Below are 19,831 nucleotides of genomic sequence, written 5' to 3' on the forward strand. Positions count from 1 at the left end.
CATATTTTCAGCAACCTTGGCAACAGGCGTGCAGTTCTGAGAAAGAAGATTTGTTCATGGAATCTACATTTAGGTTTAGGCACAGATAAGGAGTGTGAGAAATTATCGATAGTGGTTTTAGCTAGATGAGTGTTTTGAGTATTTTCCACTTCTGGAGAGAGAGAGAGAGAGAGAGAGAGAGAGAGAGAGAGAGAGAGAGAGAGAGAGAGAGAGGGGGGGGGGCAACCAAGTAACGCTCACCGGAAAACGATAGTGTCATATCAGAAGGGGAGATTCCCATGTCAGTAGTTGATGTAGGGGGATCTTGTATTGTATGCTTCATCACCAAGCACCATCCGACGGTCTCATTTTTTAAAATGCGTCTACGAGACTATAACTAGGGCTAGGACAACGGCATATTCTTTTCATTGTTTTGACTCTCGAGTGTATATCCGTTCATATCTTATACGCTTTTATATAGAGTGATGTGGTTCTCGGTTGATTAACTGTGTCTGTGTCGGATATATACTCGAGAGTACAAACAATGATGAGAATATTCTCTTGTCATAACACTAGTGATAACGTACACACGGACATAAAGTGGTTTCTAACGTATTATTACGTATTATTACGTATTATTACGTATTATTACGAAGATGTTCAGATCACTTCTTTGTCGAACATAACCTCGTATCAGCTACGAAACGGGTGTACTAGATTTTTTTTACTTCGAAGAACCACGAAAACTTATGGCAAGCAAGCTGCAGCAAAGATGTTTGTTTGCGCCACGAGTCGATGTGGACAATTCTAGTATGAAATTTAACAGCTTTAAACCGATTCTTGTTTTAGATATGCAGTGTCACAGCGCAATGGATGAAGTGCTAAGTGGTGAATCAGTTCTATGTAACAGTCTTCTGCAGGTTAAGGGTTCAATCCTCAGTACAGGCGATATAAAGACCACTAGACCAATGAGTCAAATGAGCTGAGACAAAAAAAAAAAAAAACAAGGACTAGATCGGAACATTTTGAAGAACACATATCATAATAATATATAAAAGATTGAGACTAGCAACATCACGTCTGTGAGAAAGATGTTGCAATGAAAAAGAAATGGTAGAGCCAATCAAATTGCGGATACGTTTCTGCACTTTGTCAAGGACTTGCAAAATGCGGAGAGGTAAAATGATTTTTTTTTTAAATTTGAAATGTAACTTACGAGTATATATATATATATATATATATATATATATATATATATATATATATATATATGAATAAAAACAGCACTAGCTAACAAATACTGGGAACTCAATAATCTAATGGAAAATAGTAAGACAAACAAGTACATGTAGACACCTAAACGATCCATGTAGATTATGTGTAAATGAAAAATGTTCTATCCTATTCTTTAAAGAACCCCAACATTTATTAAATTGTAGGAGACAAATAATGAACAACTGTGTACACAGGATGAACTTTACTCTAGGATAACGACACAAAATAATTTTTGAAATTGACAATAGCAATAGAAAAGAAATAAATAAATAAAATAAAGAATAAAATAAAATAAACATATATATTAATAAATAGGTATATATGTATGTATATATATATATATATATATATATATATATATATATATATATATATATATATATATATATATAGGATGTCCACAAAGTCTGACTACATTATGTAGCCAGACTTTCCAGAAAGTCTGGTACATTATGTAGCCAGACTTTGTGGAAGCATCCTGTAGATTATGTAACCAGACTTTGTGGGCACCCTATATATATATATATATATATATATATATATATATATATATATATATATATAGTTATATATACTATATATATATACTATATATATAGTTATATATACTATATATATATAGTTATATATACTATATATATACTATATATATAGTTATATATACTATATATATATAGTTATATATACTATATATATAGTTATATATACTATATATATACTATATATATATATAGTTATATATACTATATATATAGTTATATATACTATATATATAGTTATATATACTATATATATATAAATATAGTTATATATACTATATATATATAGTTATATATACTAAATATATATATATATAGTTATATATACTATATATATATATAGTTATATATACTATATATATATATATAGTTATATATACTATATATATATATATATATATATATATATATATATATATATATATATATATAACTAAAATAATTTCCGAAATATAAAAAAAACATAAAATAACATATCCAACTACATCTAGGCTGAAAGCAGGCCATCTTACTACAACGAAAAGATATCCACCTCTTCCATAAACACACATAGAGAAGAGGTGAACCGGAAGTCAACTGTGACTTTGTCCTGTAAGTGCTTACTCATTGGCTGATTAGGATGAGCGCGGTGACAACTAGAAAGCTGTTTGGCTAACTAAACTCAATAGCATGTGCATATATATATATAAACGAGCGATAACTACAGCTTTTCGCATAAGCCTGACGAATTCTCGCGAGAATTAAACGCGGAATATTGTGTGCGCCATATATATACTACCTTGCTCTACCTATGTATTGAGCACTGTTGAAGTAAATACTGAAAAATTTACGCATGAAACTATATCTTCGTATATCAATTTATGTGGTTAAATGAAGTAATTATATATATATATATATATATATATATATATATATAGAGAGAGAGAGAGAGAGAGAGTATATTTGGGCAGCATTTTCTTCTTCATGCACGTTTCATTGAAGAGCAGAGACAACTGTTGTTTGTTTCTCTTACAATCCATCTTTTTTCTATTTTTGACAGATTAGTTTCCGAATATTCTGTTCCAGTGTAAAAAGAAATTTGCCATTTTCGCGAACGTTTTCGACCTCCGTAAGTCGTCCTCAGGCGAATGATTAAAAATAATAAAAAATAGGTAATGAATTGAATGGAAAGACGATTAAAATCTTTTAAAATCATTTAAAATATTTAAAATCATTTAAGCATGCCATCCGCTTCATATTGAGCTTTATTAATGGTTGTTTTGTTTTTTTAATACGAATTAACAAGGTTTCAATAATTGGGAAGCAGTGTTTTTATTAGTATGTCTCTAAATTTGGTTTTGGAGGTGTCGTGTGCTGTGAGGTGCTGATAAATAGAGCTATATATACAAGAATAAAAAAGCATTGGAAATGCAAAAGGATATAGGGATGGTATGCCAAAAAGTATACAAACAAGATAGCTATGAATGGCTAGGCACATGGAAATAGAATTGCATCCAAAGTATAGCCCTATAGCTTTTCTCCAATCTTCATTCCGTGCCATCATTACGGTTGTAAAAAGCTATAGGGCTATACTTTGGATGCAATTCTATTTCCATGTGCCTAGCCATTCATAGCTATCTTGTATACTTTTTGGCATACCATCCCTATATCCTTTTGCATTTCCAATGCTTTTTTATTCTTGTTAATTAGTATTTTTACTTACAGTCTTATTTTTAAACTTACATTCATGATAGTATTGTCTTTTTTAGGAGGCGGCTCATTGCCGCCTCCATTAGTAGCAGGTCGCTTCCTGCTGGGTTTTAGGCCTTTTTATAATAGTTTGTGCATGAGGCAGCTTTTTCCCCTTGGGATCCCTGTTATACCGTGCTTTTGAGTCAGCACGTGAGGCAGCCTTCTTTTTTTCTGGTTCTTTGTTATAAAGAGCACGTGAGGCAGTTTTTTCCCCTCGGGATCCCTGTTATACCGTGCTTTTGAGTCAGCACGTGAGGCAGCCTTCTTTGCCTCAGGATTTGCATGATACTTAATTTTTATTATTTCAGCATTTTTCTGATAGTATTCTTTTTGCTCAGATAATACATTGACTTTGTTTTTTTCATAGTCTATATTTCTCTGAGCTTTTTTACTACGTGCTGACTTTGGCATTTTTTATTAAATGTAAACATATAACACTTATGTGTATCTTACTATAATATCACTTATCTTATAGCAAGGCAACTCTCGTAGAATTGAGATACTGCCCCGTCACCAATAGTTAAAGTGTGGAACGGTATATACACCAATAGTGTAGTTGTTATCTTTATATGAAGTCCTAATCAGTGACAGTGTGAGGTTACTTGGTTAATTTATTGTAGTTTATTTTAGAAAACTTACTTGTTTTTATTAGTAGATTGTGTATAGTAGCCACAATATCTAGTTATTTTTCTGGCTAGGGCTTGGATTTTGATTCTTTTTGGTCAGCTTCCAGTGAGTTCTTAGAAGATGACTTTCTTGCAGTTTCTTTTGCGGTTAATTTAACTTATTTCCTTTGGCGTTTGGTGAGTTCTTAGAAGAACTGGTCTGATCTACTTTTCTTAGCGAGCGAAGAGATTCAGCTGCATTAAACAATGGTTGCTATAGTGTATTTTTGCGCATGCGTGAGAATTTCAAGTTTCCTCCTTATTTTTCAATAGTTTGACAGTAGTCATGTGTCTTTCTGCCAAGAGCGACAGACGTCAGTGTTAGCCGTGATCGTCTAGAGGGTAAGACCCCACGTTGTGGCCGTGCTAACCTATGTTCGAATCCTGGTCACAGCATTGACATTTTGTACATATTTTACAGTCCAAAATCTGAAGAATTATTTGTTTTTATAACATTGTTTTTTGACGTCGTACTTGCTGATAGGTTACTCTTATAACAATTTTGATCAACTGAGATAAAGATTTCGTGGTTTCATTAACGCTGGTGGGTTACTGTTTAAAGAAAAAACCTTAACGTTCACCTCAAATATTCAGCGTCCAAAAAATATAGGCCACTGGCAAACTGGAACGTCTGTGAGCATCCGGTGTATTATTTGGAGCTGTCCCTTTTGAGAGAAGTTCCGTGTTCGAAGTGGTCTCTCTACATTGGGTATATAGTGTTTAAAACTTGTTATTACACGTAATCTTATTTAATTATGGAGTTAGCTAAAAAGCGATGGGTCACTGCACTTCTCCGTGTAAAGAGCAGTCGATTGATGCTTGAACTGTTGTCAGAGACCGTTCGTACACCGAGATACATCGTCTCAAAAGAAAGAAGAAAGAAGAAAGAAGAACAATTGGCCATTTTTGTACCCTGTTTTTTTGCTCTCTTTTGACATTTTAACAGACGTTCCGACACTCGCTGGATTCGTAAGACGCTTATCTGTAAGAATATGTGCTTTTTGAAACTTATAAGTTGATTTTAGTTGAGATTTGGATAGTTTTGTTTTGTAGGCGTATATAGGCGTGTACGGGCCATCCCTATATAGAGAGTGCTACCGCCTCTCTGATATATATATATATATATATATATATATATATATATATATATATATATATATATATATATATAAATAAAATGTCAAAACATCGTTAATTCACGACTCGCACAGCTGCCACTGATTAGTGTAATAGTTAGGAGCCTTGACTGGCGTATAGGCGGTCGGGTTTCAATCCTGGCTTTAGGTAGTTGCCTGTCTAGTCGTACTAATGAGCTGTGAAACAGCGAAACAGTACCGTATGTTGATGACTATATATATATATATATATATATATATATATGTAAAGAAGGACAGTGAAGGTATAACAACTATAATATAAAATAAAATATATATAGATTTATTCGTCTATTAATTTATTTATTTATGGTATACATGAATTAGTAGTGTTGGGTAAGTGAGGAGTCTTTATGCCATGGTATTTCGAAGCCTAATGCTTCTCATCAGAAGATGCTAGGTAACATAATATGGATGCGACGATTTGCGATGGTTACATTAGAAATGGAATAAATTAATAATGCTGTTTGGGGGACTATAATGATCTCTGTGATATAGGAACTTCCTTTTAACTCCCTCATTTATATATATATATATATATATATATATATATATATATATATATATATGAACAAATGATTAAGAAAACATGTTAAAAGACATCTTGAAAAAGAGTTAAAAACATATTTAATTTTAAAAAAGGAAGCACAAGATAAGTGGATAGTCCTTAATCCGCGGAGTTTCGAAGAAATACTCTTCTTCTCATCAGAGGGCAAGAATTAGCAAAATGCAGGATCGGATTTTGCATATAAAAGTATTTAATGAAACTACAAGTAAGTCACAGATCTTACTTGGTTAAAAAAAGGGTGAGGTAAGGGGAATAGGAGGTAAAAGAAAAATGATAAAAAGATTTCACATGAATGGATAGTCCGGTGAAGGGTAAAAAATCCAAGAATGGTAAAATCCAAAACGGTCGAATTAAAAATTTCCAATCCAATGGGTAAGTTCCAAATGGTCCAAAATGATCCAAAAGGCAGAGTTCCTTGGAAAAAAGCGCAAATGGAATGAATTCCAAATCATTAAAAGAAAAAGCACTGGAGAAAATATTTAAAACACGTCTGTCAAGGCTGGAGGAATCAAGTAAATTCATATATATATATATATATATATATATATATATATATATATATATATATATATATATATATATATATCTACACCTTAGCGACATCATATTAATCCGTTTTGTCAAGGATTCGACAAGTAAGAAATAAATCCATATATATATATATATATATATATATATATATATATATATATATATATATATATATATATATTATTTTTTCTTTTTTATAACCAGAATGCGTCAACACTTGAGCGTCAAGAAACGGCAGGATCTGAAGAGAACTTACCAATCTCTGGAAAAATTTATTCATCGACCAAAATAAAAAATGATCACATTTTTCAGCATCGTTTGCCATCGATTGGTTTCATGGATGAAGAAGGTAAGGATAATTCCAAATTTATATATTAATACGATATCTGGTGTGTTATTTGGGGTGTCACATCTTTTTTCTTCCGAGTGACTGTCGTTTAATTGTTATGACTTCCAATTTCTTGTAATAAGTAATGATACTCTTGGATGATATGACCCGAATTCTCGTGAATTCCCGTCAAGCATGGATCGGGCGAGACCAGCAATCATCGGTGTCAGCCGACTGTTGTTCAAATGTCGAAACGCTAACTCGACTTTTTATTGTTTTTTTCATTTATGTTTTTAGTAATTTTTAAGGTGATATTAAGGGGGCGGAGGTGACTTTTTATTTTCTGATTAGTTACTTATTTATTATTATTTTATTTATTTTTTTAAATTGAATTTTTGGGAGTTTGATTAGCCAATGAAAAAGCTCTATCTAAATGGAAGCAGACGACATTCGAATTGGAAGAAAGCGACTAAACTAATAACAAAAAAGAAAAGCCGACAAACAAATATATTTTCAAACTCGCCAAACAAAAAAATGACAGTTAAGAAAATAAATCTATACATGTTAGAAAAAAATGAAAACATCAATGCAGACAATCTCAGGAGAAGAAATTGCTGTCCCCCCAAAATAAGGTGCAACAATTGTAAATACAAATGTTTACTTAAAAAAAATCGTGTGTAAAGGCTGGTTTCTTTTGGAGACGTACAAATGGACAGTGCCACCAAAAGAAATTGACTGAACAACAATCCTTGAAAACAAAATAAAAACAAGAAGAAAAAAATACGGTTACAAAAAAGAAAAAAAAAAACTTCTACTACACCTAACAATTATACGGTTAAAAATCTTTTCTTGGAGAAAAAAAAAAAAAATTAAATGCTAAAATGAAATAAACATATTTTCATTTTTCAAGATTGTTTTTTTTTTTTTTTTTTTTTGTTATTTTTGATTATTTGCATTTGTGTTTTTTTCCGTTTTTTTTTTTGTTTTCATTAGTCTGCGTCTGTTATGACGCTCGGCTGACACCGATAATTGCCGGTCTCGCCCGATCCATGCTTCACGGCAATTCACGAGAATTCGGGTCGAAATATGCAAGAGTACCTAAATAGTTTTACGAAAAGTTCTTCATAAGTTTTGGTTTCGATTATAGCCGATGGCACTCAAGTCATCTATTTTTTTATAAATAATTTTACCAAGAATTCTTTATAAGTTTTTGGCTTCGGTATCGTTTATAGATAAAGGAACTCAAGTTATATATATATATATATATATATATATATATATATATATATATATATATATATATATATATATATACACCAGTGAGTGGGGGTGGGAGGGCGATGCGCCCGGCTCTGCCCGGTCGTAAAATACGCTTAAATATGATATTTTAATTTGTCCAGATTTCATATATATTATTAAAGAATCCTGATTTCAACAGTAAAAAAAATATTCGGATGCCATCAGCTAGAATCGAAACCGAAAGCAAAATTGTAAGGCCCAAAGCTGGTAACGTACCAACGAGACACGCATATGAACTGATTAAAATTAAAGATAAAAAATAAATTAAATTGAATGTTGAAAATGTTTAACGATTTTATAAATTAATACCCATTTGTGATCCCTTAAAAACAATTTTAACTGACTAAAGACCCATAAAAGAACGATCCGTAAAAGTCCAATCATTTGAGTCTCCTAGCACCGCTCTGCGACTTTTAGTTTCGAAGGAGATAGAGTTTGAAAATATGGAGACAGACAGACATATAGCGTTATGTATATGTATATATATATATATATATATATATATACACACACATATATATATACATATATATATATTAGATATATGTATATATATATATACGTATATATACATATATATATTAGATATATGTATATATATACATATATATATACATATATATGTGTATATATATGTATATATATACATATATACATATATATATATATTAGATATATGTATATATACATATATATACGTATATATGTACATATATATGTACATATATATACATATATATATATATACATATACATATATATACATATATATACATATATATATACATATATATATGTATATATACACATACATATCTACACATGCATATATACATATACATATATATATATATATATATATATATTGCCTGGCAATGTTCTTAGATAGGTTTTGTATCAGAATGTCTTCGATGAGTATCGATAATCGAAATAATCCAGTGAAAGAAGAACAGGTTATTTTGACCAAAGTTAACACCTTACACAGCCTAACATCACAAGTGAATTTGAGAAGTTTTATTACCACACAAACCGAAAAGGCCGACATATAAAATCAACAGTAGGGTCTGTGATATGACAGAGGCACGTTCGAAAATAATGTTTCTGATTAAAACACAATTGAACCATTATACTTGACATTTTTTATTTTAAACTTAGGCAAGCCATTATCATCGCACAAACAGTAAGACCAGTCACATAAAATCAACAATAGATTCTTTGATATGACAGGGACGTGTTTGAAATGAATGTTTCTTTTTAGAGCACAACTGAAGCATGATACTTGCCTTTTGCATTTTAAACTTTAAAGTTACATTCAAGCCATTATATATAAAAAAATAATTTTATAAAATCAACAGTAGATTCTCTACAGTGCAATGTAAAATAATAATAACTAACTATTAATAAATAGGTAACTACAGCCATGACGACAGAACATTCTTATCATTGTTTGTACTCTCGAGTATATATCCGACACAGTTAGATGCAGTTAATCAACCGAGAACCACATCACTCTATATAAAAGCGTAAAGGATATCCACGGATACACACCCGAGAGTCAAAACATAAAGAATATGCTGTTGTCCCAGTAATGAATGAGAGTTAAAAGGTAAGCTTTCACATTTTGACAAAACGTATTTTTACTTATATTTCTCGAAATCTATATTCTCTTAGTCTGTCTATCCATCTGTCCGTTCCACTGTTATTCCAGAAACTACTGCGCTGGTGTAGCTTAAATTTTGTATGGAACTTTGTCATGATACGATGCAGCCAATTAAATATTGTTGTATCCGTTTAATGCATGGTTAGCGATTAATAAGGATTTACTCTCATTTTTTTTTCTTGGAATCTACTGCGCCGATCTGGCTAAAATTTTGTACGGACCTTTGTTATGATAAAGTGCAGCGAACTAAGTATTATGTGGATGGATAGAAAGATGTGCGTATGTTAGCGTGCCTGTTTTGTTAGTGAGAGTGTAGCGGTAGGTGTATCAGAATTTTTGTAGGAATTTTTGACACCCCTAACACGAAACTGCAAATAAAATATAAAAAACTCGTAATTTCTCTTTTAAAGGTGGGTTGTTTATTTTCTTTATGGATTATACTTCCAAAATAAACTATCAAAGTTGTATAAAAAGTAATAGAAATATTTAAAAAAAAAATAGTAATGAAATTAATTGAATGTTACGAGTTCAGTATTTTTCAATTTTTAAACTTTAAAAATCTATCAAAGTTATCTATTGATTCTATTTTTACGATATTTTCAGGGTCAATGTGAAATTTTATGCTCTTTCCAATAAACCGAATATAATATTTTAGACAAACGTTTTTTTTTTAAATTCACGCCCCCCCCCCATTTTCAAATGTCTATTAAAAAGTAAATAATTAATTTATGGACCAAAGTTTTATATATCACAAATTGAAGATAAAAGATCAATAAATAATATATTCAAATTTAAAAACAAAAAAAGTAGTGTTTTTTAGAAATTTACCTGTAAAGTCCGAAGTTTAAAACCTTTAAAAAAAAAAAACCCACGTTGTTTGTTTTTGTATTTTTTTTTAATGAAACCTTGGTCCTTGCTCCTTTAATTGAAAATAAAATAGGGTTTGAATTACATTTTTCGAGGAGTTCGAAAGCTTCAAAAGATGGCGAGTGGAATTATTCAATAGTTTTCAAGAAATTTCTGACACTGCTAGTGTAGCGGTAACTTGTGTTTGAGAGAGTTCAGTTAACAGTGTGTATATGCTGCTGCTGTGTTTAGTAGTACGCGAAAGCCTCTTGTCATGTGTGCGCCATTTGCAGAAGACATAGACAGACTGTGTCGTATGGTCAGGTGTTGTCGCTAATAGACAAAAAAAAAAAAAAAAAAAAAGAGAAGAAAATAGTCAATAAATGAGAGTTCAAATTTATGCCCTGTGCTTGTAAAGATTTGGCAACAATTAGACACCGACATTTGTATTTTTTTTTTGTTATGTAAAAAGAAGTTTTCGTTTATTTATTTATTTATTTATTTTACTTTAATAAGTTTTAAGATCAAGGGAGCTAACTCCTCCTGTAGCTAACACTTGATTCTGTTATGATTTAAATTTATATCCGAGGGCTCTTTTAAGAATAGATGCTATTCCCTTTATGGCTGCTATTTGTATTTCGTTACAGCTTGGTCTTCCAGGGATTGCTTCTAAGTATTTATGAAGATTCTTTTTTATTAAGCCAGTTGCTTCCATCACAACCGGTATAATGTTTATTTCTTTCAGATACCATGTCGTTTTTAGACCATTTTTTAGGTCCTGATATTTTGTTATCTTTTCCCGTTCAGCTCTATTAAGACCAAAGTCACTTGGAACTGTGACATCGACAATGAGCGCAGTTCTTTCAGGCTTGTTCCATATTACTATATCTGGTTTGATGGCCTTGTCTTTTATGTATCTGCCTGCCTGTATGTCTTTGTCATAGAACACGGCCACGTTTCCGTTTGATGTTATTGGTGGTGGTTCATGTTCCCAGATGTTCATCGATCTGTCAAGTTGTCTGTGTATATATTTGTATATCTAGCTAAAAGTAAAAAAAAAAACACAAAAAAAAACAAAAACATACAAAACAAAGACCCACAAAATTGCTATTGTTTTCACCGGTATTTTCTCGGATGTATATTATCTAAAACTCAGAAAAAATATTTATTTCATGAGAGCCATCTGGGCCTGGTTTTGTCAGAAGGAGCCAGATTTTTATTTTTTTTATGTACTTATAATTTTCAACGTAAACAATGTATTTGCGTATTAAAAGTGGTATCACAATATTATATCTGGCAACTCGTCTATAATAATAAGAGTACTCAATATTCTAGAGATCCTGGATATGACCTTAAACTATATCCGATGGTGAGGCCCCAGCGTGCGGGCTTTGGGGAATGTGGAGCCACCCGTTAAATGTCATTGCTCCCAGATCTATTCTGACCCGGAGTGGTAGTACCTGTTAGGGTCCCAACTATGGGTTAAATAGAAACCGACTTAAAAAAAAAAAAAAAAGAATATACTCTATGTTGTGGAGACGCCCACTAATTAGCATACGTGGGTGAACAAGATATAGATAAAGGTATCAAGTCAGCAAGACCGGGAGCTGTGTTCGAACGCCGGATAGGCAAGACGCATGTGCCGGTTGCTCCATGAAAGACTTTAACACGCCCTCTGCCGGACAATCTTCCAACTGCAGTACAACTGCACCTTTGTATGTATTTTATTTTCGTCTTAATATATTTGTTTTACCTTTACTTTCTGCGTTCGTGTTGTTATTGATACAGACACAACACTCTATTAAAAAATGTTCTTCAAAATCACTGGATTCGGCATTAAGTAACCTGAAAAAGGTTGATATGCTGTAAAACAAAAACAAACAAACAAACAAAACAAGAGAGAGCAAGTATGCTAAAAGACCATGTAACGCGGGAAAACCAACATCAGTATGTTTTTTAATACTATTAAATATAAAAAAATATATACTCAGATTAAATATAAAAAATAAATACTCAGATTAAACATAAAAAATATATACTCGGATTAAATATAAAAAATATATACCTGGGATTAATAAGTTTTTTTTTTACACAGTGATCACCACTTATCAAGGCCCGGAAGCTACTCAGGGATAAGGGTTATTGCAAGTACATTACGTTAGTGTGGAGATTTGATGAAGTGTTTACTTAAGGGGGCGGTTCATTAGGAATTTGTTAACGTTGGACTTGAAGACATCCAAGTTGTAGTCCGGTGGGAAGCAGGCAGACGGAAAGAGTTCCACAGGCGTGCAGTTCTAAGAAAGAAGCTTTGTTCATGGAATCTGCGTTTTGATTTAGGCACAGATATAGAGTGGGGGAAATTTTTCACAGTGGATTCAGCTAGACGGGTGTTTTTCGTGAAAGATTTGCGAGGGGGACCAGAGATTGGAGTTCAGACGAGCACCTGCCGTGGAAATAACAATAAAACAAGGATTTTATATAAAACAAGTGATATATTGTCATCAAAAAGATCTCAATATGTAAGGAATAGGAAGTGTGTTCAAACACAAATTACTTTCTTCAATTTGCTTTATATGGCTCTGGGCAATGTCAGGTAGCTCTGCTAGTCTAATATATAAAAGCGAAAATGTGTGTTTGTGTGTGTGTTTGTGTATGCATTTCTTCTGTATGTCCGGCAAAGGCCCTTTTCCGGCTGCTTCTCGGCTTGCTCGCTCATTCTTATAACTTTTTATATGGTACCGAGATGATAATATGTAACACTTACGAAACGACGTCGTAAAAATCTTTTATTCCAGCCACTTTTATCTTACAAAATTCGCGCTGTGAATTCGTTTTTTTCTGCTACTGCTGCTGCTATGGCATGATATTTGACCTACAAAAACGACCTGGGTTTTTAAACACTTTTTTTTTACTCTCCAAAAGTCCCTACCTTCGTGGCGTAATGCTATGTCGTCAGACTATTGACCTCAAGGCTTTGGGTTCGAGCCTACTTCCCTCTCAAAATTTTTTCGCTGTTTTTTTTGTTTTTGTGCGTTTTTTTTTAAATATTTAAACAGGATTATTACTTTTAGTTTCCATCTTTTTTAGAAGTTTTAACATTATTTGTTTTGCATCACGTTCGTTTTTTATTGTTTTTTTTTCTCATCACGTTCCGTTTTCTTTTTTTGTTTTTTTTGATTTTAAGAAATTTTGACATCGTTCGTTTGCATCACGTTCGTTTATCGTTTTTTTCAAAATAATATTTAAACAGGGTTATTACTTCAGTTATTCATTTGTTTTGATTTACCTCCCCCAACACACGCACCTCTAAACACCCGGGCAACGCCGGGTACCCCCGCTAGTATAATGTAAAGAGCAGTTATCTGCTTGTCCGGTAAAACTAAAGAAATAGGAAAACAAGTACCCACAAAGTTGGTATTTTTTCTATTGGCATTGCTCCGGATGAGTAATATCTAAAACTTAGAAAAGAAAATGATTTCTTGATGGTCAACTAGTGCAGATTTCGTCAGGAATGAGGGAGGGGGTCGGGTTAGGGTTAGGGTTAGGGTCAGTTTTCTAGCCAGATTATGACTTAACTAAACGGAAGAAACAATGGTTTTTATTGACAATTTGTTAAGACAACGCAAAAGGAAGAATTGGCAGCGAACAAAAGTTCAAAGAGTACAAGGAACGTTCTCGATGAAGAAAGGTGTTTGTCTGTAAGGAGAAATTAACTACATATGTTAATTTAGGCTGGATCCGTGTGCGTTTCATTTTGTACAAATAGAATAAGCGTATAAATGTGCGTGTATATTAGTGTGCGTGTTGTGTGTGTCTGAAATGTGTGCAAGCGTTTGGTGAGTGATGTGTGTGTATGTGTGTGCGTGTCTCTGTGTGTGTGTACATTTCTCTTACAAACTACTTGGGAATATCTTTGTAATCCGTTTTCGACCAGAAATTTGTCTGTGAAGGGGTCAAAGTTCAATGATTTGACCTTCGAAAACTCTACCAAACTCCTCAGCCAATTTTGGGTCTAAACACCTGAAATTTTAGATGTAGGTTACCTGAACATGAGTCAACTTTTTCATACACACACACACACACACACACACACACACACACACACACACACACACACACACGCACACATGCACACACATATATATATATATGCACATAAAGTGGGCTGAACTGCTAGTGAAGCTGTAAAAAGCAACGTTGTGGTAACTTAATCATAGAGTGATTCTTACCTTTTCTTCTAGCTTACCTTCTCATCCTCAAAACTAGTGAGTTTTAACATGAACGTGTTAACTCAAAAGTATTTTTAACCAATGGAAATCTTTTCAAACCTCAAAAGTAACACCTATACGTGAATATAGTAAGCCGGTGCGAATTTAGAAATTCCCAAGAAAATCAGTTAGAAACTTCACCAACCGACTGAATGAAAGGAACCCCAAAAGTTTTTTTTTATATACAAAGGATTCACAACTTATCAAGGCCTGGAGGCCACTCGATTATAAGGGTTAAATAGTGTACAGTAGTTAATGAGGCAATATCGTTAGTAGTGAAAATTTGGTAAATTGGATTACTTAAGGGGTGGATCATCAAGAATTTGTTCACATTGGACTTGAAGACAACCATATTGTAGTTAGTTCGAAAGTTGGAAAACAAAACAGAGTTCCACAGTCGTGCAGTTCCAAGAAAGAAACTTTGTTCATGGACTCTACGTTTAGATTTCGGCACAATAAAGAGTGGGGGAAATTATTGATAGTGGATTCAACTAGACAAGTGCTTTTCGTGCAAGTTTGGCGAGGAGGAACCAAAGATTGGAGCTCAGACGAGACTTGCCATGAAAATAATGATAAAGCAGAGACAGGCTTGCAATGTCTCTTTTGTGAGAAAGAGGTTGCAAGGAAAAGAAAAGAGCATTCCCCATTAGGCTACGAAGTTTATTTTGAACTCTGTCAAGGCAGGATTAACTGATTCTAGCAGTTCTTACCCTGATGTGGCAACAGTACTCCATCCTTAGACGTACTTAGCTCTTATACAGGTAGAGAATTGCATCGGCAGCAAGATATATACAGAAGCTTGTCAAAACATGGAGCCTCCCTAAGATGAAAGCCATTCATTTCAATTGATGCTAAATCGGAATTAAAGCATTGATGATGTAAAGATAGGAGTTTGGTTTAAGATGCATTAAAATTAACCAGCTATCTCTTTCCCTATTGTACCACGTGCTTGAGATCAGAGGAGAGAGAATCAGAGAGAACTTGGTCATTTACGGCCTTTGAAGTGTTGCCATAGATAGTAGTGTCATCAGCATAAAGGTCTACGAATGATCTTAGGATGTGATTTGGGTGATCACTAATGCAGATCAGAAAGAGAGTTGAGCACAGGATGGATACCCGAAGGACTCCAGCATTAATGCTTCGAGCTTCTGATTTCTGCCCATAAACCACTACTCTTATGAACCTATCAGAGAGAAATGATTTAATAATTGAGAAGAAATTTTCAGCTACACCATAGCTGGAGATCTTCTTGGGTAGACTTTTATGCATCCTAGCAAAGGCCTACTCAATATTCTTCCTGACCTTTGGCCAGGATGGCAAAGCAAAAGAACTCAATGATTCAATTACAGCCTTCATCACTCATGCACAGCTGTACAACCATTAAAAAGAACAAAGTAAACGCACACAAATATACAATGCCACGCTGCCAAATACTCAAATACATATTCATACAATGAACATCTTTACACGTGTTGCACTATGAACATTTACTAAAATGAAACTTTTTTTCTTATTCCATTAATGAAATTCTTTCTTGAAATTTTTCGTATTTCTCTATTTTTCATTCATAAAACTCTGTTGACACTTCTATTATTTTAATGTTTCATTTTATTCACAATTTATATGTACCTATTTACAATGCCTCCCCACAGGACAGAGTTAGACACCAAGGGCGTTTTTAACGTGGAGAAAAGGGGAAAAAATAAAAAAAATTGTCTCAGTCGTGAAGGACTGCTCCTCCACCGAAAGAGAACAAGAAATGGAAGTGCAGCATCTGAAGAACAGATACTACACTTTGATATTGGCCAAAAGGCCAAATGTTCCATGAGAACAAGTAGTTAATAAAACATGTTAAAAAACATTTTGAAAAAAGTTAAAAACATATTTAATTTTAAAAAGGAAACACTAAATAAGTGGATAGTCCTTAATCCGCGGAGTTTCAAAGAAATACTTTCCTTCTCATCAGAGGGTGGGATTATATATATATATATATATATATATATATATATATATATATATATATATATATATATATATATATATATATGTGTGTGTGTGTGTGTATGTAAGATATATATACTCAGATTAAATATAAAAAATATAAACTCAGATTAAATATAAAAAATATAAACTCAGATTAAATATAAAAAATATAAACTCAGATTAAATATAAAAAATATAAACTCAGATTAAATATAAAAAATATATACTCAGATTAAATATAAAAAGTATATACTCAGATTAAATATAAAAAATATATACTCAGATTAAATATAAAAAATATATACTCAGATTAAATATTAAAAAATATATACTCAGATTAAATATAAAAAAATATATACTCAGATTAAATATAAAAACTATATACTCAGATTAAATATAAAAAAAATATACTCAGATTAAATATAAAAAATATATACTCAGATTAAATATAAAAAATATATACTCAGATTAAATATAAAAATATATACTCAGATTAAATATAAAAAATATATACTCAGATTAAATATAAAAATATATACTCAGATTAAATATAAACAATATATACTCAGATTAAATATAAAAAGTATATACTCAGATTAAATATAAAAATATATACTCAGATTAAATATAAAAATATATATACTCAGATTAAATATAAAAAATATATACTCAGATTAAATATAAAAAGTATATACTCAGATTAAATATAAAAATATATACTCAGATTAAATATAAAAATATATATACTCAGGTTAAATATAAAAAAATATATACTCAGGTTAAATATAAAAAATATATACTCAGATTAAATATAAAAAGTATATACTCAGATTAAATATAAAAAATATATACTCAGATTAAATATAAAAAGTATATACTCAGATTAAATATAAAAAAAACTATATACTCAGATTAAATATAAAAAATATATACTCAGATTAAATATAAAAAATATATACTCAGATTAAATATAAAAAATATATACTCAGATTAAATATAAAAAATATATACTCAGATTAAATATAAAAAATATATACTCAGATTTAATATAAAAAATATATACTCAGATTAAATATAAAAAATATATACTCAGATTAAATATAAAAAATATATACTCAGATTAAATATAAAAAGTATATACTCAGATTAAATATAAAAAGTATATACTCAGATTAAATATAAAAAATATATACTCAGATTAAATATAAACAATATATACTCAGATTAAATATAAAAAAATATATATACTCAGATTAAATATAAAAAGTATATACTCAGATTAAATATAAAAAGTATATACTCAGATTAAATATAAAAAACTATATACTCAGATTAAATATAAAAAATATATACTAAGATTAAATATAAAAAATATATACTCAGATTAAATATTAAAAAATATATACTCAGATTAAATATAAAAAATATATACTCAGATTTAATATAAAAATATATACTCAGATTAAATATAAAAAATATATACCCAGATTAAATATAAAAATATATATACTAAGATTAAATATAAAAAGTATATACTCAGATTAAATATAAAAAATATATACTCAGATTAAATATTAAAAAATATATACTCAGATTAAATATAAAAAAAACTATATACTCAGATTAAATATAAAAAATATATACTCGCATTAAATATAAAAAATATATACTCAGATTAAATATAAAAAAATATATACTCAGATTAGCCTGGGATTAATGATATATTGTCATCAAAAAGGTCTCAATATGTAAGGAATAGGAAATGTGTTCAAACACAAATTACTTTCTTCAATTTGTTTTATATGGCTCTGGGCAATGTCAGGTAGCTCTGCTAGTCTAATATATAAAAGCGAAAATGTGTGTTTGTGTGTGTGTTTGTGTATGCATTTCTTGTGTATATATTTATATATGTGTGTGTATGTATGTATATATACATGTATATATATATGTGTGTATGTGTGTGTGTCCTTTATATAATAGATGGATAACATTGACAAATCATCCTACAAACGAAATAGTTGACAAAATGATATCGAATTTCAATTTCGTCCTTTGCTTTTATATATTATACTGGAAACGGGTGAAAAACCGACCCCTTTCCTGACGAAACCTGACCCAGTCGACCTCCAAAGAACGAATAATTATCTTTAAATTTTGGATATTAATTTTCCAGGGCAACGCCAGTCAAGAATATACCAACCTTGTGGGTGTTTGTTTTGTAGATTTTTACTTTTATCTGGTTATACAAACTCTCACACACACACACACAGACAATTGCCCATTTATATAATAGATGGATGACATTGACAAATCATCATGCAAACGAAATAGTTGTCAAAATTATATTTTGAATGACAATATTTGAAACTGTATCCAACCCTGTCGTGCAAAAAAAAAAAATAAATAAATAAAAATAAAAACAACAAAAAATACTATTCAGGTTGTTACGTTAGAGAATGTCAACGCCGCAACCAGCAAAAAGAAAAAAAAAAGAAAAAAAAAAAGAAGAAAGAAAAAGAAAAAAGATAGACATCTCATAATTATCAAGATAAAGAAAGAACAAACAAAGGGAGACGACTGAGTCCGCTTGTTCGATTTTCCTTTGTAGAAAGAACAAGGTGGCATAAAACGAACGATGCTTCTGATCCTCAAGTTGTTTTTTCTGCACAAAAAACAAATTGCTATTATATAATCGGCGCAAGAAAAACATTCTATTAAAAAGATGCATGGAAAATACCATATATATATATATATATATATATATATATATATATATATATATATATATATATATATATATATAATCTCCACCGAAAGGAAGGGAATGTGATGAATCAAAAGAAACAACGGATAATGCGTTAATATATACGGAATTTCTGTGCATCTATATATGAAATCTAATTCCCGAAAAGGAATGGACATTCGCTGGAATAAAATGAGACGTGCTATTCATCTCATGACTCATAAGCAGCGCTCTGTTATAACTGGTAAGATGTCGGAAAATC

General features: G+C 31.0%; 1 protein-coding gene across 1 annotated transcript in view; it reads left to right on the forward strand.

Moving 5' to 3' along the window:
• Nucleotides 1-19,740: 19,740 nt before the first annotated feature.
• LOC145259043 (A disintegrin and metalloproteinase with thrombospondin motifs like) overlaps nucleotides 19,741-19,831 on the forward strand; it is a 42,375-nt gene continuing 42,284 nt past the window's right edge. The window contains exon 1 of the mRNA XM_080116670.1: nucleotides 19,741-19,813. Within this exon, the coding sequence (XP_079972796.1) occupies nucleotides 19,741-19,813 (73 nt within the window). The remainder of the gene's footprint in view (nucleotides 19,814-19,831) is intronic.

This window comes from Euprymna scolopes, chromosome 34 (assembly GCF_053919585.1).
Source record: "Euprymna scolopes isolate OS-2025 chromosome 34, ASM5391958v1, whole genome shotgun sequence".
NCBI lineage: Eukaryota > Metazoa > Mollusca > Cephalopoda > Sepiida > Sepiolidae > Euprymna > Euprymna scolopes.